This window comes from Pavona decussata, unplaced genomic scaffold (assembly GCF_977016875.1).
Source record: "Pavona decussata unplaced genomic scaffold, jaPavDecu1.1 SCAFFOLD_254, whole genome shotgun sequence".
In the NCBI taxonomy this organism is placed as follows: domain Eukaryota; kingdom Metazoa; phylum Cnidaria; class Anthozoa; order Scleractinia; family Agariciidae; genus Pavona; species Pavona decussata.
This window is the reverse complement of record NW_028145657.1, coordinates 4756464-4781232: the sequence shown is the minus strand read 5'-3', so window position 1 is coordinate 4781232 and position 24769 is coordinate 4756464. Positions and strand designations below refer to the sequence as shown.

The window sequence follows — 24769 nt, the reverse complement described above, 5'->3', positions numbered from 1 at the left end:
ACGATTGTGATTGGCTAGATGAAGCTGTCCCCTCATTATGGTCTGTTGGCGCCATTCATTGGACGTCTTCGGCAGCGGTAGCATCCCACGAACGAGAGAGCCCACGAGTTGTTTGAGTCGACGTGAACGGGATTGAATACACAGAAATAGACCTTCAATTTGTAGACAGTTTTATGCTTTTAGCTCATTTAAGGTTTTAGCTGCTGTTTAAAACAGAATGGCTGGTCGTGGAGGGCGAGGAGCTGCTCTTTTGCAGGTAAGAAGCACCCGCATCAACAACGAAATTCTCATACAATTGGTTCTTTTGTCAGCTGAAAATACTTAATATCATGTAAACAAGAGTTTCAACAAAACATCCCCTCAGATAACGTTCTTTTACTTCACTAACTAAATTCTTAATATGCCTGCCCACCCCTTGAGAAGTTGAAAAAAAAGTCCGCTTCATTTTGGCGCGAAGTGAACGACTCTTTTTTTCGCTATAAACCAGTCCTTAAGTTGATATGTCGTTTCTGATTGAGCAACACGAGTTTAAGCCGAATGCGGTTACATTTGTTTTGTTTATAATTTGAACTGTTAGGGATTAGCGAGCGTTTAGCACTCTAATTTTCCCGTAAATTCTACCTGTTCGAATGTATTTTTCAAGTGGAGTCGTGAGAACGTGACACTATTTCTTGTGCATGTATATTTCATGAAAATGGCGTTATATTTCCTGACGTCAGAGATAACATTTGCTGCGCCTGTTTCACGTCATGCTTGTTGGTTGATTATTTCAGTTCTTAATTAAACTTACCTTTTTGTGTGTTTGTTATTAATATGTTGATAACAGGAAATGCCTCCATGGCTCATTGAGTTTTTGAGCCAGACCATAACTCTATCTTTTAATTTGTTTTGGCTGTTGTGGAGTGGTTGATTGGGTGGGGGGGGGGGGGGGAGGGGTACTCACCCAGGTCTCCATTTTAGAAAGAAAAGAATTTGCGCTCAAAATGATAACCTGTTTTTAGGTCAATTTTTAATACCCTGCACTAGAAATTGCCTAACTTTCAATAACCTGTTTCAAATTTCTTCATTGCAACCATGGTTGTTACATGATAATTTATGCTATTTTAAGGTCACATTGGCTCTAGCCAATTCAGCAACCCAAGATGAATTTAAGTTCAGCTGTTTTAAAAACTTGTATTGTTGAACAACAAGTAGAATATTTCACATGTGGCATATTTTGATACTGTAAACCATTATGTAGGAAGGAAGCCTTAGCATCTGTAGCCAAAATATTAATATTCAGCAACCCCAGGAGATTTAAGTCCAGCTGTTAAGAAAAATCTAAATTTCCTCTGTTTTCACATAAAACAGAAGTTCTCAGTTCCCCTATATCAAGTTTGCTATAATACATTAACTTACCCTGAGACACTCTAGATCTGATCTTCAAAACCCAAATAATGATTTGCCTGATTTACTGCTGTAATAATAAAATTATTATGGTGATATATATAGCCAACCAACCACAAAACGCAGAAACCATCAATGAAAGTGGATTGAAAGTCCCAATCACAATGTATAAACGTGACCTTTTGAGCCAATCCACGGTAAGGAAAAAGATGGCAACCAGTACATTTGTAACCCATAATTCGTAGTGTAAGAAATCCCTATAAACCCTCATAAAAATGTACAAAAAAAAGTCTAAAACTTCAAACCTAGCACACAAAATGTTGTTAGTACAGGGAGGAATTTCACAAAAAATGTAGCTTTCTATGTGCCTTTGGCTGTGTGAGGTTTGCAAGGTATTGAGGTAAATGTACAGCCGCCAACTTTTCCTGTATGGTGGATTATATTTTATACATGAAGGATTTTGGTTTTTTGATTAGTAAAGGCATCCCGTTGCTCAGATACAAATTGGCCACAAGGCCCCCGGTTGTTCAAAAAACGAATTACTTTATCCAGTGGAAAAATCGCTATCCAGCAAATAAAATGGATCAATTGGAGTACATTTTATCCTCTGGATGGCGACATATCCGCTGGATAAAGCTATCCGCTCACTGAGCAACTAGGGCCTGGTGGGTTAATTCTCCTCCAACAACAGGTGCTACTTGTCAATAAAAATGTCCAGGACTGATAATTTCACATGTTGTTACTATCTTAGGCTTTGGAGCAGCCAGCAAGACCTCCAGGCCAAGCTGGTCAAAATGGACAAGTAAGTGAATGTGGTTTTTAGCAGAAGAGATAACTGATACCTACGAAAATCCAGTAACTCCATTTCAAAAATCAAATGCTTTATATGTGTACCATCTTGTTTAAAAACACCCATTAGACGGCAAGTTTTGTATACTCTTCATTGAGTATTCCATTTCATACTAGGCATTACTAGAGCCTCTGAGATGGCAGCTAAGACAGTGAACTTGGGTTTTTTTTTTTTTTTGTCTGGTGTTTGTTACTTGTGCTCAAAGTTTGTGAACACTGCAATGACATCTCTTTAACATTTCCTTGATGTTAATTTGCAAAAGGGTCTATTGAAGTGATATAATTCAGAAGGGATATTAACTCATTCTGATCACATCACCAGGATTTTTACTTTTAGAGCATTGTGCATTGAGCATTAATTGAAGAGCTGAGAGCATAACCGACTTATGTCGAATTTTAGCCCAGTTTTCGATTTCGCTCCCATTTGTCCCAATTTTTTGCTCTCCCTGGTTTTGAAAACATTTCGCGGTTTTACAATCGTGTACAAAACTCCTTGAGAAAACCAAACACCAACAGCGCAAAAACCACTTGCTTACTATTTCTCTCTTGTTAATTCTACCACAGAACTTTACTTCTCTCTCCCACTCCCTCCCCCTATCGATGACAACCGAAAACAGTTGTAGAAACCACTCACGCACTGTTTCTCTCTTCTTAATTCTATCACAGTTATTTCTCCCTCCCCCCTCCCCCTTATGCAATGTTGATTTGGAAGGTGATGCTTGCCAGGAGACTGTTCGTGACCCAGAAAACAACATTGAGTTGGGGGGGGGGGGGAGGGGAATGTGGTGGTTCCTCGTTTACTAGTGAACGTGCTTGGAAGGTTAATGTTGTTAGAGATGTTGTCCACGTCGTGCTCGTCAGTTAAGAAGACTCGGACCGCGCGTTCTTGTTGTAAGGTAACCGTGCGTATTTGGGAAGTGGAAACATTGGAATGTAAGTTACGGTTTTCGGTCAGCCAAGTCCTATGGTGCATATTTTCGCTTTGTGCATTAAGGAAGTCAAGAAAGTTACTCTTTTTAGCCGTAGGTTAAGTGTGGCGCAAATAGCTTTCGCGTGATTTCAAAAAAGTGCTAACCAATTTTGTGTTTTCCTTTCGGGGCGATAAAACCAACTTGTAGCATAACGAACTTCAAGCAACACTGTCACATTATTTAATTAACGTGGTTGTAACTTTTCACTTAACCGTAAGGGAAAATAACTGCATTTCATACAAAGACCGGTCTCTTGAAAGCCAGTAAGGCCGTAAGTCACGCAGTGCGTGACATAGAACTTGTTTTCTTTCAATGCGTAACAGTTCTCGCCCTCAGTTCTCGCTTATTCAAATTGTGTTGCAGGAAAGGAAATGGCTTGTTTCGAGATAAACTTTTCTCTCAATGAAAAACCGATTTGTTGCCCTTCTATTCTACCCCTTTTGATCACAGCAAAAGTGCGTCTTAGTAATTTGGCAACAGTTCTCGCCCATGTCGCAATAAAGAAACTAATTGAATTTTGAATTATTTTTACGTAATGGGGTGAGAACTGTTGGAAAATAGATTTCCTCTGTGAAACACCTTTAGGAAAGCATTTCAACATGGTGATCTAATGATAAACAAAACATTTACACACTGCCAAAGGTAAAACATTGCCAACGAACATATATAAATGACTTTTCAGTGGTGAGAACTGTGGCCGAGAACTGTGCGGACATTTTGATGACGTATTGTATCTGAGGTGCGTTTCTTACATTCCTGTCACGCACGTAGTAGTTTGTAACAATCAAATGAAAGTGTAACAGAATTCTTTTCGTTTCTCCCGCGAGAAAGACCGCTTTCGTGTGCCGTGGTTCAAAGACAACAAGTTTATGTTTAATACAAATATTAATACTCAATGCATTGTCCTTTTGGTCATCCATAGTGACTATAATGTTATCGATTTTTCTTTAGAAGATGGTAACAATTCCCAATGGCATTAATATGAAACACAAATCGACGGAAAAAATACTGAATAATGTTTTTCAATCGAATTGAAGTTCACATGCAAAAATTCGGACAAATCCGAGCAAACTCGAAAAACGGGCTGAAATTCGACATAAGTCGGTTATGCTCCCAGCCCTTCAATTCATGTACTGGTTTAAACGTCACAACTTTTATATTAAGAGAAATCAGGTTGCATGGCCTCTTAATTTAAATGGCTCGTTCATTGTTATTACAATGCGTTACTCAGCAGAATGGTCAGCCATCTCACCAGGGTCCACCCCAACCAGGACCTGCCCAGTATGGACAGAGACAACCATACCCACAACAGTACCAGCAACCGCAACAGCCTTACCAGCAACCTCAACAACCTTACCAGTCAAGGCAACCACAGCCCTACCCACAAAGACATCCACAGCCCTATCAACCACAGCCTTATCAACAAAGATCACCACAGGAGTACCAACAAAGACCTGCACAGCCTTACCAGACAAGACAGCCACATCCATACCAACAGCAACCGCAGTATCCACCTCAACAATATCAGCAACAGCAACAAAGTCAATATCAACAGATGCCTGGTATGTAAAAGTGTTATGATTTATCACTGAAAGGGTTTTTGTTAGAGCAAAGACACAGGGACCATTACGTGCCTGTTATGGTTTTTTACAGATTTTTTACTATTTTTACTCTGTAAGGGGGGGGGGGGGAGGGTGAGAGGAAGTCTGGCATGTGGTCCCTGTTAAGTTAAATTTGCTCCCTCCTAATCGAATACTTAACAAAACCACCGACTGAGCTATTTGTACATGCATTCAAACTTATTCAACACAGCATTATTTGGCTAAAGATATGAAGGCTGTATGCATTGGTACTATTTTGAAATGTTTGAAAAAAGCTACTCAAGGTTAGTGAAACAAGATGAAAATCAGCACTGTTCAATCTTTCTGGTTCTTTTCTGTTCTCCATGGTAACCATCTCTTCAAAATATCTTCATTTGCTTGCAAAAAATTCTAAAAACTAGTTTGTTTCTTTTTCAGCAGGGCGTGGTCAAATGTACGGACGTGGTGGGGCGATGTATCCAGCATCAGATTATGGCCAGCAAACTGGTACAATGCCACCACCCCAACAAACACCATCATATGGAAGAGGTGTGTGTGAGCTACTTGTATGTTATAGTTGTAAGGCAAGGTTATGATAAACAGTCATTTTAAGGACAGTGCCTACTAACACCGAAGTATTTTAGTTTTGGTTCATGACTATGCGGGAAAAGCAGATCTTTGCAAGGGCTAATTTGAATTCAAAAAGAAAATTGGGGGTAACCATGCATTTTCAGAGATAACTAAGCAATAATATCTCTAAAAAGCGCCCAAATATAAAGCGATGTATGGGATTTTTTCCTAAATTGAAGCTTAGTTATCTCTGAAAAATGCATGGTTACCTCCAATTTTCTTTTGAGATACCAAAAGCATTTACTAAGTTCTGCTTTCTCCGTATAGTTTTAAACCGCGCAAAAATATTCCTGTATTAGTAGGCACCACCCATAGGAAACCCGAGTATCTCGAGATGCGCAGAACATATGCGCAGTAACAATAATAGGCACCGTCCCTAACTGAAATTAAAAACTGTTAATTGAAATTTTAAATCCAATTGTTGTAACTGTAGGTTCTGCTGTGGCCTAGAGACATGTTACCATATTAGAACTTTTGTTTAGCTTTAAACAGAAAAGAAAGGAAATCATTTTCAGCAGTTTTTAAACTCGAGTCATGAGATTGTTGGGCAAATTTGAGCCCTTAATCACAATGAAATATGGAACAACATGTCTGACCCAAGAACCAGTCTATACAGTACCGCTCAAAAGTAAGTTGACAGTCCCTCGTGTCTCAGGACTCGACTCTCGATTCTCGAAAAGTTTGAGGATTGAGTCTCAATACTCAGTAGTTGTCGCTTAATGTATGAAAATTTTCAGTGTTTACGTTTGTTCCAATGAATCAATCTTTTCTCATAACTCAACCAGTAAGAATGACAAATGGCAGCAGTAAAGAAGTGAATACTTCTGAATTCAGAAGAAGTGGCGTCTCATTGCATGGGTGGATCAAATTCACCCATACGATGCAAGGTTCAAATTTCAGCACAAATTAATTCAAAATCATTAGTGCTAAAAGACGTGATTCGTTTGGACTATAAAAGCAACCTGGTAAGAGTTTTAATCAATAGCAGACCTGAATGTAGACGTTAGATAACCCTGCACTTATTATAGCCCTTTGGGATGTGATTGGCAGTGTGGTGGTTATTTATTTCTCTGCAGGTGCTCAGATGGCAGCTTTGTATGGCAATGCCCCTACACCAGCTATGCAGACTCCTTATGGACGAGGTACAACGGTGGGAGATTCTCCACAACCTCCTCTGTCTACTGCACAACCTACTGTTCCTTCAGGCAGACGGCCTTCTCCACCACAGTCGCAAGAACGGCGCCCCTCTCCACCTCAAGTCCAACAAAGAACTCCCGAGGTATGCTAATTGCATTGAGAGCAGCTCTTTCAAGAGTGCTCGCTGGAAATCTCTAGCTTGATCTTCATCATTGGTCACGATGAAAGGGAAAGTACAGTATTACAGGGATTTTGAATTTACTTTCACTTAGTTACAAAATAATTCAACTGAATCCTTGAAATGAGCAGCTTCTGCTCTGTTCTAGGTTATTTTGTGAGAACTTATGAAAAGTTTGCCCAATTTTTTTCAAGTTGCAATTCATTCCACCTCAATCCAACTGCTGCCAGAGACTGTCATGAACACTTTCAGTACACTGTTTTAAACAAAACTAGAGCAATTCAAGGCTGTTGCCTAAGGTTAATTTCAAGGAGCCCACAAGGCCAAAAGTCGAGAAGTTAATAGCCCAACATGTGAGGTGTCAAGTGCTGCTGCAAAAACTTTAGGTGCCCAGAGCATTTCCTTGGGTGTCCCAGGCTGCTGGGCTCCTGTCAGGCAACAGCCTCGAGTAGTTTTTAAACAGCAGTGTAAGGCCTCAATTGAACAGTTTTTATATATCTTTAACCATGCTGCTGAAGGACAACATGAACAGATTATTATCTTAAACCTTAAGGTTTCTATTGGTAGAGGAACATTTTTGGGTGTTTGAAATCACACCAAATCCCTGTGACACTTTCCTTCATGGTTTCATTTATTTGATTATTGCAGGTACCAGCAGCACAGATGGCAAGAATGAGACTAGCAAACGATATTCCAACAACGTATGTTTGATGTAAACCTAACAAGAGCCTATAACCCTTCCTAGGGTGGGCTTGTTTGCATTCCTGAGCCTGGGGTTAGAGTTTGGGGGGTCGGGGTTGCAGATTCAGTTTCTACTATACCTCTCCTCGTCTTTCTTGAGTTCAAGAACATTAACATGCTGTGAGATAACTGCTTCCTTTGAAGGCAGCCGACAGTATACTTTGAATCAAGTGAGAATTGAAGTAGTTTAAAGTCGGCACAGGCAATTTCTTTGCCCACCCAGTTGGTGCCTTTGTTTTATTTGAAATTACCAGTTAGAATGGAACCCAACCTAAAGTAAAACTAGTGAAGCCAAAGGGACTTCAAAGCGGCACTCTTGAAATTAAGATCAAAGCTTTGCAGTTGACATAGTGTGATGTTTGTCATAAAGAAATGCAAGTTACACTCTGTGCCTCTAGATTACTCAATGATGTGGTTCAATTTTTAAACTTGCAACAGTAGCACAGTTATCTCTTTCAGTCTAGTGGTTATTTGAGTTGCTATGACTGATCATGTTAACTGTGACATCAGAATATTTTGTTTTATATTGATTTGTAAGTTAAGTGCATCGTACTTTAAGCTTTTGATGCTATTTGCTGGTTTCTAGTGTTGGTTGGTGAAAAGTAATTGAAGAAGCAGTGGAAAAGCTGCGCAGTTTATTACAGCTTTCAGGGAATATTGGAAGGGAGCAGGGTTGGCACAGTTGTGAGAGCACTCACCTCCCACCAATGTGGCCCAGTTTGATTACTGGTGTGGGCATCACATGTGGGTTGAGTTTGTTGTTGGTTCTCGTCCCTGCCCCAAGGGTTTTTCTCCGGGTACTCCAGTTTTCCTCCCTCCACAAAATTAACATTTCCAAATTCCAATTTGACCTGGAAACAGTGGAGAGAAGAGCCACTCCGTGGATTCCACTGAAATTCCCATTATTTTTTGTTATCGATATTCCTTGTAGTTTCATTTCTGATTTTCTTTTAACTTCTTTTGTAGTCAAAAAGGAGAAAAAGGAACCGCTGGAAAACAGTAAGTTAATTAAGAACACACAGTAATCTTTGTGCATGGACTTTTCTCAGGGCAAGGTTCTAAGTGGGATAGCATGCCAATTTTTATGGGCTGTCATACTCAGTTTGCATTTGTGTGGTTTATATTTAGAATTTTTCAGAGGTTTAAGAGTATTGTCCAGTCCATCGTTGTCTTTTCCATTGTCTTGTCAGTGCGACTGGAGCCTGTTTCCCTTATGGTTCATACCTAGGTTATCACGGCTTGCTTTTCTCCTTCTGAGAGCAGACATAGTGATGCAGTTTTTAACGCACGTTTTTTCCTCTGGATTTTAGGATGTCCCTGAGTGCCAACTTTATTCCAATCAGATTTATAGAACGGAAGATATATCAATACCATGTTTCTTACAGGTGAATAAAATAACTTTATTGTCAGTGATCTTAATATTAAGATATTCTATATAAAACAGGAAAAAAATGCAAGTGTTGTAAGGTTATGCTGTTATCCATGTCAAATAACAGCAAAACCAAACAATGTGCTTATTGTTTTTCTGAAGTGACAACCAACCTTATAACAACAAAATGCGATGCTCTATATAGTGTTACTTTTATGCATTTCACCCTAATATAAAATCATATTTAGTTAGAAAGAGAGAAATTAAAGTATTTTATTTTTAATATTTTTATGTAAACAAGAAAATTAAATTGGCTAACTTTGTCGTTCATTCCTTGTAACATACAGCCCAGAAATTGACAGCAGAAAAGCACGAAATGGTCTTCTCAAGGCCCACAGTGACTTGCTGGGATCAGCCAGTGCTTTTGATGGATCTATTCTTTTTCTTCCTAAAGAGTTAGAAGAGCCGGTAGGTTGGTGCTGTGTAGTACTCAATTGTTATTGAAGCATCTGATATTTTTACAATATTCTACACCAGTGAATGTAATAAGTTGGAACAATCTAGTAATATCCAAATGTTAACCTTCCCTTTACTCACAAATATTGAATAGTAAGTGTACCTGAGTAATGTGCAAGGCTTCCAGACCTTCCCATTCATGTTAAGAGCTTCACATCACAAAAAGATTGTTTCAAAGTACAACCAACACTCTCCTTGTGATCACTGTTCATAAGCTACCACCTCTAGCAAGTGACCACTTGGTAAATTTGCATTTTGTTTCTCAGCCAGAGACTGTTTGAAACTCTTTTGTAAGTAAGCACTGCTCAACAATTTTTTACATGACCGCAACTTCTTTTAGGCGAGAAATTTAACATATTCTGTTGTTTTCTGTTTCTCACCCTTCTTCACCCCTTGTTTTACCAGTTTCCCTGTCATTATTGGTCCTTGAAATTTGCCGACACACTGGGAAATGGTATTTGGCTTGTGGCCGGCAGCCACATCTTTTTTTGACACAGTATCATTAATAAGAGAAAATTTGGGTAAGATAAAGATAATTATTTTTCTTCCACCAAATTTTTACTGTGTCAGCAAAAATACCCAGTTGATTGGCTTGAATATTGTGCCTTATTATTTGAAGCATTAACAATTCCTTTCAGGTGTAAATGGGGTTGGGTAATTTATAGTTTGTAGAAGCTGGCAAGGTCCTGAGACAGTCAATTAAATGTAATGTGTTTTGCCACAGACAACTGTTCTGGAATCTGTGAGAAAAACAGATGGATCAAAAGTCACCGTAACAGTAACACTTACAAAAGAAGTTCCCCCAGATGACTGTTTGCAGCTGTTGAATATTATTTTTAGAAGGTAGAGTATATTGCTGGATTTTTTTTGTGAGACTTAATGTAATTAAGGCTAAGTTAAACTTGAGCCAACACTGGTTCACGGCGTTTAAGCAGTCATGTGTGCGTTTGGGGTCTCGTACGGGGCTTTTGCAGGGCTGACTTGAGTTGCATTCCAGCTCAATGAGGATGTGCAGTTGCGTTAAGCATTGAATCGCCTTGTGGCCTGCTTTTGCTCCTTCTCCCCCCTCTCCTCCCTCCCTTCTGTTGGTAATGGTAAGTATGTGGGTTGGTAAGTATCTCCTCTGATTCTTTCAGTGTGACGGTGCCTGGATGGCTGCTGCTCTCAGGGTTGCCATGTCTAGGCTCTGCTTGTTAGCTACCTTCCCCAAGCTTATCTAGATCTATTGGCAATGAGTTTAACTATGGCATTGTCATCTAGCTAGTGAGAGATCGCTCTGGATGGACAAACATATCCTTTGAGTGCCCCACAACTGACAGTCATGTTGGATTTCAATAAGCAATTTGAAATTTGATAAATGAGTGCACGTCCTATGTAATAATAATATTACTGCCAAAGTATAAGGCGGCTGTAATGCATTTGTAAAACTCAGTTGCAGTCTCCCTCACAATGTTCCAGATAAAAGAGGGGTCCCAGGTCAAAAACCCAAAGCTGGCTTCCTGACCTGGCAAAATGAATGATAAACTTAAGAAGATTTGATGGGAACCACACCTACATGTATTGACCCCTCAAAATTCAGCATTAACTCCATCACTTGGAAAGTTATCTGGAACATTGTCTTGATGACACTTGTATATGTCCCCAGTAGCCAAGTCATGTGCATTAAAACGTGTATACATCCATAGCATTCGTAGGGTCACTGCATGTCTTGTCTAGGCATATTGTTACTGCAGTAAGTGACATATTTTGATTTTGGTTGCAGAGTGATGAAGCTTCTTCAGTTAAAACAAGTTGGCCGGTATTACTATGATCCAAACAGACCTGCTAGCATACCACAACACAAGATTGAACTCTGGCCTGGTTACATCACTTCTATTCAGTGTTATGAAGGTAGGCTACATGTAGATCACAACAAATGTTTCAAAGTCTTGATCATGGAACAGCCAACCTCTTTTGGGGGGGGGGGGTGGGGAGGGTAGGCTCTGAGAGCTTAACCTCATGTAGCATTTGCAGTCTTACTGAGGAGAAACAAAAACATATAGATTGGTTGCCGTGATTATGGTTTTATATTCAGCAACCTTTTTATCAAGGGAAATCACCAAAAAGGTGACTTTGAGGAAGTAAAATGGGCTTGGAGCTCATTCCACTGCATGTACACTGCATTTTCACTCCCTTACCAGTACCATATCAGTATTATTATTTTTTAATGTTTTGTAGGTGGCATGATGCTCTTATGTGACGTCTCTCACAGACTGCTGAGAACAGAAACAGTTTATGAATTTATGTAAGTTACTTTGTTTGATACACTTGATTGTTGTGGTGTCAGATTCCATGTTTTTCCTAATTCAAATGTCTTTCAAACTTCTTTTGTATAGAAAACAAAAATAGCTTTCGGGATCCAAAAATTAATTTAAGCATACAAGCTTTTGACTCCTTCACAGAATCTTTCTCAAGGTTAATTTTATTTTTGGATCCTGAAAGCTAATTTTGTTTTCTAAACTTTAAATGACAGGATCAGGAAACAATAATTGTTTTCTCAAATTTGTTATTTTGCATTATATTTTCTCTTTTTTCAGGAATGAGTTATACCAAAGAAAGAAAGATCATTTTGAGGAAGAAGTCAAAAGGCAGCTTGTAGGAAATATTGTATTGACCAGGTTGGTAATTGGACAGTTCTTACAATAAAATTATTAAATATTCTTTTTCAATATAGGTTTATAATGTTGTCAGCATTCTATAGCAATGATTACACGCATTTCAGCACCTTTCATAGTCAGATCTTATTGGTGTGAATGTAGAGGAATCTGTTCATTATCTTTACCCATTCTTTGATGATTGCTACTGTGTAACTTGAGTATCAAGCTTTTCACAGTTGGAGGGGGAGGTTTGATTCAAGTCTTCTGTCCCCTTGTAACACAACATCCCTGAAAACTGTAGCGAGTAATCACTCCCAGTTGTCAAGTATCAATATAATATAACAAGTTGTTCATATGGTTCAAATGGCTTCCTTGAGATTTTTGTGCACTATCACTCACAGTGTACAATAATTGTACACTGTGAGTGATGTTACATGATGGTTCTTGGAGGAAAAATACTTCAAACTATTGGACAAAAGAAAGTAAGGCTTAAAAATTGTCTCATCTAATCTGGACATTTGACACCAGCTGATGAATGCCTTTGTGTCAGGCCTCTCTTCCCTTTCCTCCCTTCCCACTCCCCCCTGTTCTTAGGAAGGCCTGATACTAGGTTGTATTAGCTGCTTGTTGTTGTTGTTTTTTCATGGAAGGTTTTTTAGTAATTTTTGTCTAAGATGCCTGGATGTTTAGTTTTGTTTTAGTAGTGTACTGTTCTTCTGTTCAGGTACAACAACAAGACTTATAGAGTTGATGATGTAGCCTTTGATCAAAACCCGAGATGTACATTTACGTTCCACACTGGAGAGCAGATGTCCTACATGGACTATTACAGGTACATGGTTTAAACCAGGTCAAGTGTTCTTACCAAGATTTATTTGAGGTTGACTTTTGCAGGCTTTGTTTCTCAATTTTTTTTAATAATCTTCTCTTGAAATTCAAATGGAAATGGTTGAGGGGAATTTTTATTAACTCGTGAATGCGCGTAGCGCAATGAACGAGTTATAGCGATAGCTGGCTTTTGACTTGGTCGATCGGTCGGTCGGTCGGTTTTGTCGTTAACTTTCGGGCGTGCGCAGTGAGTGAGTTTCAAATTCAATTAGTGGGAAAAACACGCAAACATTTATTGTTCACGGCGCATCAGGAAATTCTTATTCAATATGTAGAGAATAATTTGACGATCATTTAGTGCAAGAATGGAGATTATTCGTTCAATCTGAGCAAAGTTACAAGTTTTTTCAGTTTTTCAGAAAGTCCGGGGTCGTAAACTCAATTAGTGAAAAAAAAAAAACGTGAGAATTTTTTTTCACGACGCTTCAGAATTCTCTCATTCATTCTGTAGAGAACAAGATGCCTGCTACACTGGCATTACGCGTGATGCTGGGGCTGATTCATTTATTCCAACTGTATGCTTCGCCGATTGATAAATCTATCCTTGCTAATGGAATAGTTTGAGTCACGACGATCGCGTTACGTTGTTTCCCTTGTATTACGCGACCCAGACTTTCACTGGAAATTTTTGAAATTCCATTACGATAACACAAGCTTCTCAATGACCTCTTTTCAGTCTCACGTCGTGGTCTAAGACTGTCAAACAAGGCACGATTCCTTCGCCAGGAACTCACCAATTTCCACCGTTTTAAATGTCGGGTGCTTTTTAGAAGTTATTCTTTCGATTCACCACTTCAAAATGGTGAAATTTCCGTTTAAAAATGGCACACTTGAGTCCAGAACATGTTAACAATATGGCGCCAAATTTAATCCGAATTTGATAAATAAATCAAATGATGCTTTGACGTCACACAGGTAGGGGTGAGTGGGTCCCCTCCCTCGCGATATAAGCGACAAAAAAGGATTTTGATTGGCCTTCTTTTGTTGAAGACAATCAGGACAATACATCCCGAGTAGGAGAGGGGATAGTTTAATGAATAAATTAATGTACACATTTGTAGCTACGAAGAAGAAAAATAAAAGGAAAAAAAAAAAAAAGAAATCGACCCGTTTTTAGACACGGTATGCCCCTTCAGGGCATCCCACGTAATAATTTGACAATCATTTCAGTGTAAGAATGGAGATTTTTCGTTGAATCTGAGCAAAGTTATAGGTTTTTTTCGTTTTTTTCTACAAAGTGCGGTTTCTTTTAAGAATTAAAAATAATTTAATTTAGAAATAATTTAATTAAAAAATAATTTAATTTGTCAGTTTTCACGCGAAAGCGGAACGTGCCATGTCACGCATCATTGACGTCGTAAACAAAATTATGCAAATTTCTGGTGAAATGAACACTTTAAGATCTTGTCAGCTTTCATAGAGGTTTCACAGGGAAAAAATGTTTCATTTTCGAAATTTACAACTGGAAATTTATGGGAAAGCAAAAGGACGCGGTCGATAAATAATTCTTATTTAGCAAGAACTGGTCATAGTTCATTATTTTTACTTGAGGATTGCGTGGACTGAACTCCAAAGGAAAAATTTCACGCATTTATGTCGGGCATGAAATGTAATGCGATACTTTGTTGAACATATTTCCCTTTGTGAGATCGGCTTGCTCTACAGTAATTTTGTAATTTTAATTCCCAAAAAAACTTCACTTGCCCATCGGGCAAGTGATGGTTAGAATCCAGTAGCCCGATCGCGAAATCCAGTAGCCCCGGACTATCGCGGACACGAATTTGCATGATGTAGCTGCACATGGCGTGCTCCTATGAACTTTGAATAAAAAAAACACGTGATTTTTTTTAATCGGCGCATCAGAATAATCGGCTTATTCAATCTGTACAGAATAATTTGACAATCATTTTAATAGTACAAGAATGGTCATTTTTCGTTACATAATCGGGCAAAGATATAATTTCTTTTAGCTTTTGAGGAAGTTTCCGTAGCCGTCTAAATTTCAATTACTATGTGTCATCTGCATTCACGAGTTGGCTCACAGGAGCCTTTGATTTGGTTAATGCATTGCACTCCTATGAATTTGACGGTTCCCGATTTGCCTAATTGATCATCCCAACAGTCGTCTGAGTTTCATCAATCTTACTCCTCTTCTCTTCATTTCCATATTTTTCCAATGAAATATGAACACACAAGGCAAGGTGTTTCAACTGGTTGTGTAGATAAAACAGGACAAAGACTTAAAAAAGGATACCCATTAGGACTCGGGTTAATCAAATGATTGAAAAACTTGTCAGATTCTTACATGTCCAATTATTTTATGATGCTAAAGATTTTGTAACAAGTTTATTTGAATAGATGTATGTGCAAGAAAAACACTCATACAAATTTCTTGCAAAACTTATGTAAGTTTGGTTATTCACAGTTCCAATACAGTAACTTTTCAATTAATTTTGATCTTCAGGAAAGTCTACAATAAAGAATTGCAGGACCCTGAGCAGCCATTACTTGTTCATAGACCAAAAGACAAAGAAATGCAAAGGGTAAGTCCAAGTGACTTGCTTCATTTATGTGTTTGTTTTAATGTGTAGTTCCAGAAAAAAAAATCATACCCACCCCATGTAAGGTCATTGGAAATGGGGGTCTTAAAGGCCAAAATTTTAGAAGCAAAGTATGAAGCTAAATTGGAATTTCCTGGGGTGGATGAGGGGCGCAAAACAAAACAACCTTCCTCGGGAGGGGGTGGGGGGGGGGTGAGTATGGATATTTTCTGGAACTGCACAATGGTGAAGCATTGAAAATGGCGAGTCTATGAGAATTGGACTGGCTATCTCTGCCTGGAGTACAACAGAATTCACCATTTTGTGTTTGTTAAGAGGTTTTCGTCTAAGTTGTATTGTACATAATTTTGAAGTCACATTTATTCACCATGTGTAGAAAATTCAGCAAAAGATACATCTCAGTTGAGTTGTAGGGTTCTTGTTACGATTTGTAAAAGAAGGTAATAAATTTGCAATAGCAAGTGGACGGCATCTTGTTATGTCTCCCAGGGAATGATGGGAGCAAGATGGCCGTGGGAGGAATAGAAACCAAACATGGCAGAGGTTGAATTCAGTGTTGTTTTTGACAAAACAAAAACCAAACCAAGAGTGATTTCTTTACAGGCGATGGATTTTCAACATGTTATTACACCAATGCTAGATGCTTTAGGTTATGTATGGCAAGAAAATTCCCAAAACAAGGACATGCTTTTCCAAAATACGATGATTTTGTAATGTGGTTTCAATAATTTTGGAAACATTTTTTCACGACAGCCAGTAACATTTACGTGAATAGACAGTAAAAATAATCAGTTACCAGCTCCTAACAAGAACTCTGAGTTGGCCTGAAATGTCTAATAGCACTTGCTGTTTTTGCTGTTGTCTGTTTAAGGGTAAAAAACCAGGACTAGTCTGTTTGATTCCTGAACTGTGTTACATCACTGGACTAACAGATGCTGTGAGGCAAGACTTCAGAGTGATGAAGGTCAGTGTCTTTTGCTTCTCTGCGGAACATGCTTTGTTGAGAATTGCATTCAGAAAAATTAGGTTCAGAATGTTTAAAGGTGACATGATACCAGGTAATGGTAATCGTACTGAATACCTAAACAACAAAGAGAAAGAAAGACTACTGTCAATGGAAATGTGAATGCATTGAATAACAATAATATCTGTGGTCATTTTATCTTGTAGGACATAGCAGCTCACACTAGAGTAAGCCCTATGCAGCGGCAGCAAGCTATGATGAAGTTTATTGACAACATCAATTCTTGCCCAGAGGTATGATATGGTGATTTAGTTTAATCTTAAAACATTATTTGTATGTTGAGTATAATATGAGGAATTATCTTGGGCCTGTCATTTTTATTTATTTATTTTTTAAAAAGGGGCCTCTAACATCTCCAAAGAGAGCTACAAAAGCCTCTTTCTAGAATAAAACCTGACTTGGTCGCACAGTCTTCTTTGAAATTAATTTTGTAATAATAGACAGATGAGGAGATGGATAGACTGTTCATAGTTGTCATGTTACAATAATATTTGACGTTTTTGTCTCTTTTCAGGCTGTACATGAGCTGACATCATGGGGAGTTCAACTTGATCAGACAATGCTCAGAGTAAGTTGATAAACAGTGTTCAGCATGGCAAGATTTTAAGCCTGTGCAGTGGTTGGTAAAATCCACTGGCCTTGTTTAACTAATTTCATGGGCTGGTTGCAGACTTCGTTTGTAACTATTAAAAACCTCACTGGAAAAGGGGTGGAAATGCTGAGTTGGCCTTAGGATCCAAACTTCTCCAAATTCGCTTGAATTTACTTGTCGCTTTAGACTGGTTATCGCGTTGAAATATAGTTCCGTATTAATTCTGTGATCGCAAGGTTTTGACATGACAAAATAGCTTGTGACTTTTGCTTAAAACTCAAGACTGATGTTGTTGTGTTGTCATGTTTATTGACTCACAATATAGAATTCATTTTGTGCTTTGTTTTTCAGACTGAGGGGCGGCAGCTTCCATTAGAGAAGATTATTCTTGGAAATACTTCATTTCAATCCAGCCCTCAGGCTGACTGGGGTCAGCAAGCTGTTAAAGAGCAAGTTATCACTCCTGTTCCACTTCAGAATTGGATGGTTTTTTTTGTAAACAGAGACAGGAGCAAGGCTTTTGAGTTCATCAATATGATGAAAAAAGTTACCCCTGCCATGGGCATCCAGGTAAGGGATGTCCAGAAATCTTCTGCATCCATAGTACACTGTAGAACTGTAAACATCGTATGACAAATCACATTCACAAATAAGCATCTCCCCAAGTTTAGACAGACAAGTGCAAGGAAACATTTTTCCAAGAAAACAAGTCTTGAGAATGCAAACTTTTTATTCACTTTAATGTAAACTTGCTTTGACAGGTCAGTGCTTTTAAATGAAACAACAACTTTAAGCACCACAATAAATTTATTTAAGAAATCATTGACATTTTGCTGTGATTTTGGATTACCAAGCATTTACATTGCACCTTAATCTTATTATGTTAATGACGGAGTAAACAACGTTTTGACATTTTTATTTATAGCACTGATGAGTTTGAGACTCGCAGAATGAGACAAACATGCACCCAAATTTTAAGACTACCATCCTTTTATCGTCCAAGTTCTGAGTTAAAAAAAAGTTTGCAGTGGTATTTTGTTTTTCCCTCTGTGATCAATTATTGCTGTATTCCTAAAGTGGGCTTTGTTGCACAATTTAATGAGAAGTTAGATGTTGATGTCTATTGGTACTGGCATTGAAAGGATTTAAGTCAAGCTATATATTTCTCATTTTGTTTGCTTTGTTTGTCATAGATAAATGAGCCACGTCCTCTTGAGATGCCAAACGATAGAACAGAAACTTACTTGCGCGGCATCAGAGAAAACCTGACACCTGAAGTTCAGATGGTGGTGATTATCTTCCCAACCTCCAGGGATGATCGATACTCTGCTGTTAAGAAGCTGTGTTGTGTAGAGAGCCCTGTTCCCTCACAGGTATGTTACAACCCTCTACAATCAACTCAAACACTACACTTAACATTCACAAGTGAAAGAACTTTGTTAATCACCACACACCAAAATGTAAAAGAAGTAATTTACCGATGATCCCATTTCTGGTTTTGGTTCAATCAGGATGATCACAATAAACTTGTTGCACATTCTTATCAATACAAATCTCGTATAAAGCATTACACTTCTAAGGTTTAATATTAATGGTGCTATCTATTCTCTATAGGTTATCAATGCAAAGACAATTTCACAACAAAACAAGCTGCGTAGTGTGACCCAAAAAATAGCGCTGCAGATCAACTGTAAACTTGGAGGAGAACTTTGGGCCCTGGACATACCACTGGTTAGTTTTTGAAGGAAGAACTAACACTTACATTTGTTTATTTATTTAGACAATGATATGATAATTACAGAGGGCAGGGGCACCACAACAGCACAGTCAATATTATTACTCTGGGCAGGTGTCAAAAGTGTGAAAACTATTACTCTAATAAAACTACCATGCAAAACATAAGAGTTGTTTTTCTAGGAGACTACAGTCACTTTAGGAAACTAGTTAGTTGCTTAGATTGATTTAGGAGGGAAAGTGTACTGTTTGGCAGTGCTGTCCTATATTTGTCATAGCAGGTAACAGCTATATGAACTATTGAATAGTGCTTTCACTGTATTTTCTCCAAGTCACATTTGTTTTTTGATAGAAAATAACTTTTGATGCTTAGTAAGATATCTCTTATGCTCTTATGGGCCAAGGTAGCTAATGCCTAAGTGTTGACTCTATGGTTTGTCAACAGAAAAGCTTAATGGTGATTGGCATTGATGTGTATCATGATGCCTCCCGTGGTGGCCGTTCAGTTGGTGGCTTTGTAGCAAGCATGAACAAGAGCTTGACGCGGTGGTTTTCCAGGGTGTGTTTCCAGTCGCCTGGTCAGGAGCTCATTGATGGGCTTAAAATGGCTCTTACAGCATCACTGAAAAAGTTCCATGAGGTAAGTTCTTCTCTTACAAACAGTTCCAGATATAGAGTAACCATTTATTATTTGTCGTCGTGCTACAAGAATCTACTTCAAACATCTGTCTAGCCTGCATCGGAACACCCAAGGTAAGGTAGCCTGAGTATCAGATCTTGCAGAGGATAAACTCGTGAAGAGTTCTGGGCATAAGTGTTTGCAGCTGTAGGCTAGTTCTGGACAGAGAATTTTGAAAAGATTCAGTGGTCGATGCAGGAGACGTAATGGGCAGTGTAGTAGTATTTGCTTGACAGTATACAGAGAGAAGAAAAGAAGAACAGATCGCAAGAATAGAATTTCACCAGGGGTAGGGTGGGGCACCTTTGACAGATGTTGATTCCTTAGTGACCAACAAAAATAACCCCTAGTTTATTTATTTAAGTCTAAAGCCATCTTGGAAAAAAAAAAGCTATCACCTGATTATGTTTTGAATACTAAGATATTAACACACATTCAACTCAGTTGAACTGTGCCATAACTGGCAACACCTGTCATAGGTGTTGTGAAAGAGTGTCACAGCTGTAAAAGTACTTCAGTAGATCAACAGAATTACACTGTTCTTGGACTTTGGTCTTGTAGTTCTCTTTAGTAATGAAAATGGTACAGTCATGATCTATTCAGAACGTTGAATGTTGTCCTACACTATTAAAATGTCTGTTGATTCTTAGATAGGAGGAACTGGGTAGATGCCATTACTTGCCTCGATAATTTCTTTAATAGCTTGGTTGTGGATTCTGATGATCACAATAAAACCAGTCTTCTATGCGTAGCTTGTATTATGTTAAAGATAGGTGATGGGCTGATAAAAGACCAGCAGATTTAACCCAACAAACTGTACCTAACCTTGTCATACTTTCCTCTAGGTGAACCATACCTTGCCAGACCGTATAGTCGTGTACCGTGATGGTGTTGGTGATGGCCAGCTTAGGACTGTGGCTGGTTATGAGGTCCAGCAGCTATCTGAGTGTTTCTCTCTGTTTGGCGAAAGCTATGAACCCAAGATGGCTGTTGTTATCGTTTCAAAGAGAATCAATGCTCGAATCTTTTCAACTCAGGTCAGTAGCTTATTATCTAAACAAGGGTGTACTTTTCATTTTTAGGCTGTTTAGTAGGGTTAAAAATTAATCTCCATGCTTTCAAGACTGGGTAGTATAGCTACCTCCATTTGAGTTGTAAAACAGCACGAAGTAAAGATTACATTATTGAAGAGCCTGAAAACACACACACGTGGTTTAGTTCCAAACCACGTGGACATAATTTTCACTGCTGCTGTGGTTATTGTTGCAGGGAAATGGACCGATGCCTAAGCTAGATAATCCCGGTCCTGGCACCGTGCTGGATCATACCATCACTAGAAGAGATTGGTATGTGACCCACAGATGCTTTTCTATTAAAGTACAGAATATATTCAATTCTGGACATCAGAGAACCTTCACTTCTCTGATTCATTATTTAATTGAATAGTATATTACCCATGTCGATGGTCACTGAGCTGTTTTAACAAACTCAATGGTGACCTTTTCTATCCTGACTACTATTTGTTCACAACCTCTCGTATTTGCAGGTATGACTTCTACCTCGTCAGTCAACACGTTCGGCAGGGCACTGTTACCCCAACTCACTACATTGTCGTCCATGACAAGGCTGAACTCAAGCCTGATTACATGCAAAGGTAACATCAGGCACATTCTCTTTATAGAATATTTACCTGTCATATAGAAACACCATGTGTTTTTGCTGTTAAAACGTTCACAGTATTACCATATCCTTTTAGTTTAGGGGGAAATACATATTTCAATCCTATGAGTAAAACCAAGGAAATCGCTTGCTTAGATGACTTACTTCTTACTTACATGTACCTGTCCTCAGCAACTTAGAGACATTGACCAAGGTGGCTCTTGATTGCTTCAAGGAAACAACATTTCATAGCGTTTTTTAGAGTTGACCTAGTAATAATAATAATAATAATAATAATAATAATAGCCGAGGTCAAGTTATTTTGTCAAGGTGAAAGTACGTTCCGCTGGGCTTCTCAAGTAACAGTTATGTAATCTGATTATAATACTCCTTGTTTAATTCATTGAAAAATACTAACGTAAAAGTACGTCTTTCTCCGCAGATTATCTTACAAGCTAACTCACCTGTACTACAACTGGCCTGGCACAGTCAGAGTACCTGCTCCTTGTCAGGTATGGTGGCTCCAACAAGTCTCTGTTCTTTATATGAGATTTTTCACTGAATCGGCTTCTTTTCAAAGAACCAACCTTTGATTTGTGATGTGGTTATCTTAACTCTATTACTCTGGACTTGGCTGTTCACAGACTAATGACATTGGGTGGTTTGTGGGTTGAATGGGCGTTATCCACTGGAATACTTTACTATTTGATGTTTTTAAACGCGATAAGTCAGATTGCAACAAGGCAGCACAAACTTCCATGCTGTGTTTTAGTGACCACTCTCTACTACTAATTATAGGTTAAATATCATGGGTATATAGACCATATGCAAGAATGGCTGACATTATACTATTCTTTTGTGTACATTCAAATTAGCCTAACTAACCTCATTCTTGAGTTCAAAAATTAAGAGTATTTTACCTTGAAACAGGCTAGAAGAAATTTGATTGATTGATTGATTGATTGATGTATTATGGAATGCACAGCTTTGAAAATCATGCAACACTCTAAACCTGGGTTGCTCTGACTCAATCATCATAACCAAATGTTTTTGCTTGTTTTTTCTTTTCCTTGCAGTATGCTCACAAGTTGGCGTACTTAGTTGGCCAGAACATTCACAATGAACCTTCACACGATCTTTCTGACCGTTTGTTCTTCTTGTAAGTTATTCTTGCCTTCAAGTTGCCAGGATGGGACTGCAGTATTATTGGGCTTCAGAGTTGAAGGACCACTTTGAGGTTTAGCTGTTTAGGAATATCTGTGTAGCAGGCACATCGGTAATTCACGGAGGCCTTTTATCCCTGGTTGTACTATTGTGTAAAATCTTTGAAGTGTAGTTTTGTTCGGTTGAGTGTTTATTTATAATTAGTTTATATACTATTCTTACAATGTATTTGAATGATTCGATAATCTTAACTTTTGAAGATAATAATTATTACCACCGATATTCGTAAGTAGTAAGTTTTATTATTATTATTTTTTCATTGCATGCCGGAAAAAAGATATATTTATAGCATACCAGTATGTAGTGATTTTACGTAATCACTAAAAACGTTACCCTTCCATTTTGAACAGATAATTATTTTTCTGTTGTCATCTCAAAATATTAATTTTTCTTGTACTGATCACAAGGCAGTCATCAAGTTTTGGGGAACCCGGCTCCAAAGGAAAGTAATCAGTCATAAACTAAAGAAAAGTGTCCTTGTTGTTGTCTTTTAGTCATTTTTTAACACTGGGCAAACAGCTGCCTTCACCAGGCCTCTTAGCCGTCTTCCGATTACCGATGACTGCCCTGTCAGAGAATTTTGGATTTCTTTCATTACTCATAGAATAAAGTAATCATTCCTTGTTGGTAAAAAAATTTTCGCACTCTTATTTCCTGTCTGTTTGAAATAATAGAGATCTCGAATTACGTTTACGCCAAACGGCAAACGGAAGAAATGATCACGTGACTATTTTTATCCTATAGTTACTGCTCAGTGTTCGAGTCTCTCTGGGTTAGCACCAGAAACCGAATTATTTTGTACTGTTCTCGTATATTGCTTATTTTTTCAAGAAAACACAAACGCGAATCTCACGTTTGCCGTTTGCCGTAACTGAAAGAGGTTGTTTTAGTAAGAGGTAACATTCCTTTTCTGAAACAGAAGGTGATCAATTGAAATGCAAACTCGCTGATAATTCATGAAGAGGAAACAAAGCTGATCTTAAGTATCATAAAATTCGGTAAACTTTGCTTTGAATTTCTCCAAGAATTATTAATGGTTTTAGACGTTATATCAAACACTCGAAAGATTGTTTCGTCCAATTTCACCTCGAATTTGGTTAAAAAAAAACTCGGCTTCAACTCGTTTTTTCAACCTATTTATCCCACGCTTCAACCCACTTTTCAGAAGCTCCCGTAGCTCAGTGGTAGAGCATCTGAACTAGTAATCGGAAGGTCTTAGGTTCGACTCCTGATAGGAGCACTCGGATTTTCTTTTTCCGAGTATACCAGTGTCGTTCACAAAAAAAAATACATCTACTATTCTCGGACTTTGGAAATGGATGAAACACTTTTCCTCGTATTTGATATAAAGTTGCATCAACTTTGTCAAACCGGAACGCTGCGGTTCGTTCGAAAGCTGATCAACGTTTCTCCATGTTTAACAGTCAACCGAGGTTTTCATCTCGCGTGTTCAAAATGTTTTTAAAAGCTTGTTAGAAACTAGCCAGTGTGACAGGTGCTTGAAAGTGGGACGGTAGAGGGAATTGGCGCGCGCGCCCCCAATTCCCCTCCCACTTTCTAGCAACTGCTACGCGGGCTAATTTAAAACTAAAGACAATGAAAAGCTGAAGGGCAAAAGGCGTAGGAAAAATCTAGTTTTCTTTGTCATTAAACCTAAATCAAAGTTCACATTAAATCCCGGGTCGTGAAATGTTAGCCAGTCCTTAATGAAATTTCGATTCTTTTTTATGCACAGTTTCGCACATTGTTCCTGTTTAAACTCTCCCGTTGGGTTGAATGAAGGAAAATATGAAATAAAGTACCAGGAGTGACTCGTCTTTCGCTTATTTTGATGTGTTCATAAAAGTTTGAATTGTTCGTTCATTCCTTGATAGTCCGCCGCCTTTTATGATGGACCACTGACCCACAGAAGATGTAGTGATGGTGGAGATGATAACGCCCAAATCCATGCAGCGACTCTGAACGGTAACCTATGGCGTTCAGTCGCCGAATTCTTTAAAGACCGTTCAGAAATGGCCAAACTAGCCGATGATTGCATGTAATATGAAGCACCTGCAGTGAAGCTCAATAATTCCCTTACAGGGGCAGCCACGGGGTTTGATAGTTCAACTGGCAATTTTCGTCAAATTTTTCACCCTGGTCCGGGCAGCAAGAAAGAAGCACACAATCAGCCTTCTCTGAGGATCCTACCCTCTTATCCTTTAAACCCCTAATATCAAAGAACAAATTATATTTTGTCTTTATATTTTCTTATAAACATACTGGGTAGAAGTTATCAAAATATCAAGAAAATTCACCTCGGGTGATCATATCCTTAATTCTCATTACCTCGGGGATTGAATAAGCATTGATAATACAAGGAGAAATTTCGTGCTGGTCACTGTTAGGGCTTGAAGGGTTAAACCCACCAAAGTG

The 24769-nt window shown here is 38.5% G+C and overlaps 1 protein-coding gene across 4 annotated transcripts; it reads left to right on the top strand.

Moving 5' to 3' along the window:
• Positions 1-55: 55 nt before the first annotated feature.
• LOC146456722 (piwi-like protein 1) lies at positions 56-24170 on the top strand. 4 transcript variants are annotated; one of them, XM_085093017.1, is made up of 27 exons: positions 56-256; positions 2138-2188; positions 4438-4768; positions 5225-5335; positions 6493-6695; positions 7380-7432; positions 8439-8471; positions 8783-8857; positions 9189-9309; positions 10082-10200; positions 11120-11247; positions 11575-11641; positions 11934-12014; positions 12718-12825; positions 15346-15424; positions 16314-16406; positions 16613-16699; positions 16981-17034; positions 17410-17628; positions 18252-18431; positions 18673-18789; positions 19238-19432; positions 20317-20508; positions 20741-20817; positions 21018-21125; positions 21573-21642; positions 22207-24170. In XM_085093017.1, the coding sequence occupies exons 1-27, from the start codon at positions 218-220 to the stop codon at positions 22291-22293; spliced, it is 3078 nt and encodes a 1025-aa protein (XP_084949143.1). In that variant the 5' UTR covers positions 56-217; the 3' UTR covers positions 22294-24170. The 4 variants fall into 4 exon arrangements, with proteins under 4 accessions (XP_084949143.1, XP_084949144.1, XP_084949145.1 ...); XM_085093018.1 differs by having other exon boundaries at positions 84-256; positions 4435-4768; positions 5228-5335; XM_085093019.1 differs by having other exon boundaries at positions 85-256; positions 4441-4768.
• Positions 24171-24769: the final 599 nt, after the last annotated feature.

Excerpts from the sequence above, each read along its gene's own strand:
- LOC146456722 (XM_085093016.1), top strand. The coding sequence starts at position 218 with ATGGCTGGTCGTGGAGGGCGAGGAGCTGCTCTTTTGCAG. Across the intron at positions 6,696-7,379 it reads TCCAACAAAGAACTCCCGAG|GTACCAGCAGCACAGATGGC; the intron begins GTATGCTAATTG and ends TGATTATTGCAG. Across the intron at positions 15,425-16,313 it reads AAGACAAAGAAATGCAAAGG|GGTAAAAAACCAGGACTAGT; the intron begins GTAAGTCCAAGT and ends TGTCTGTTTAAG.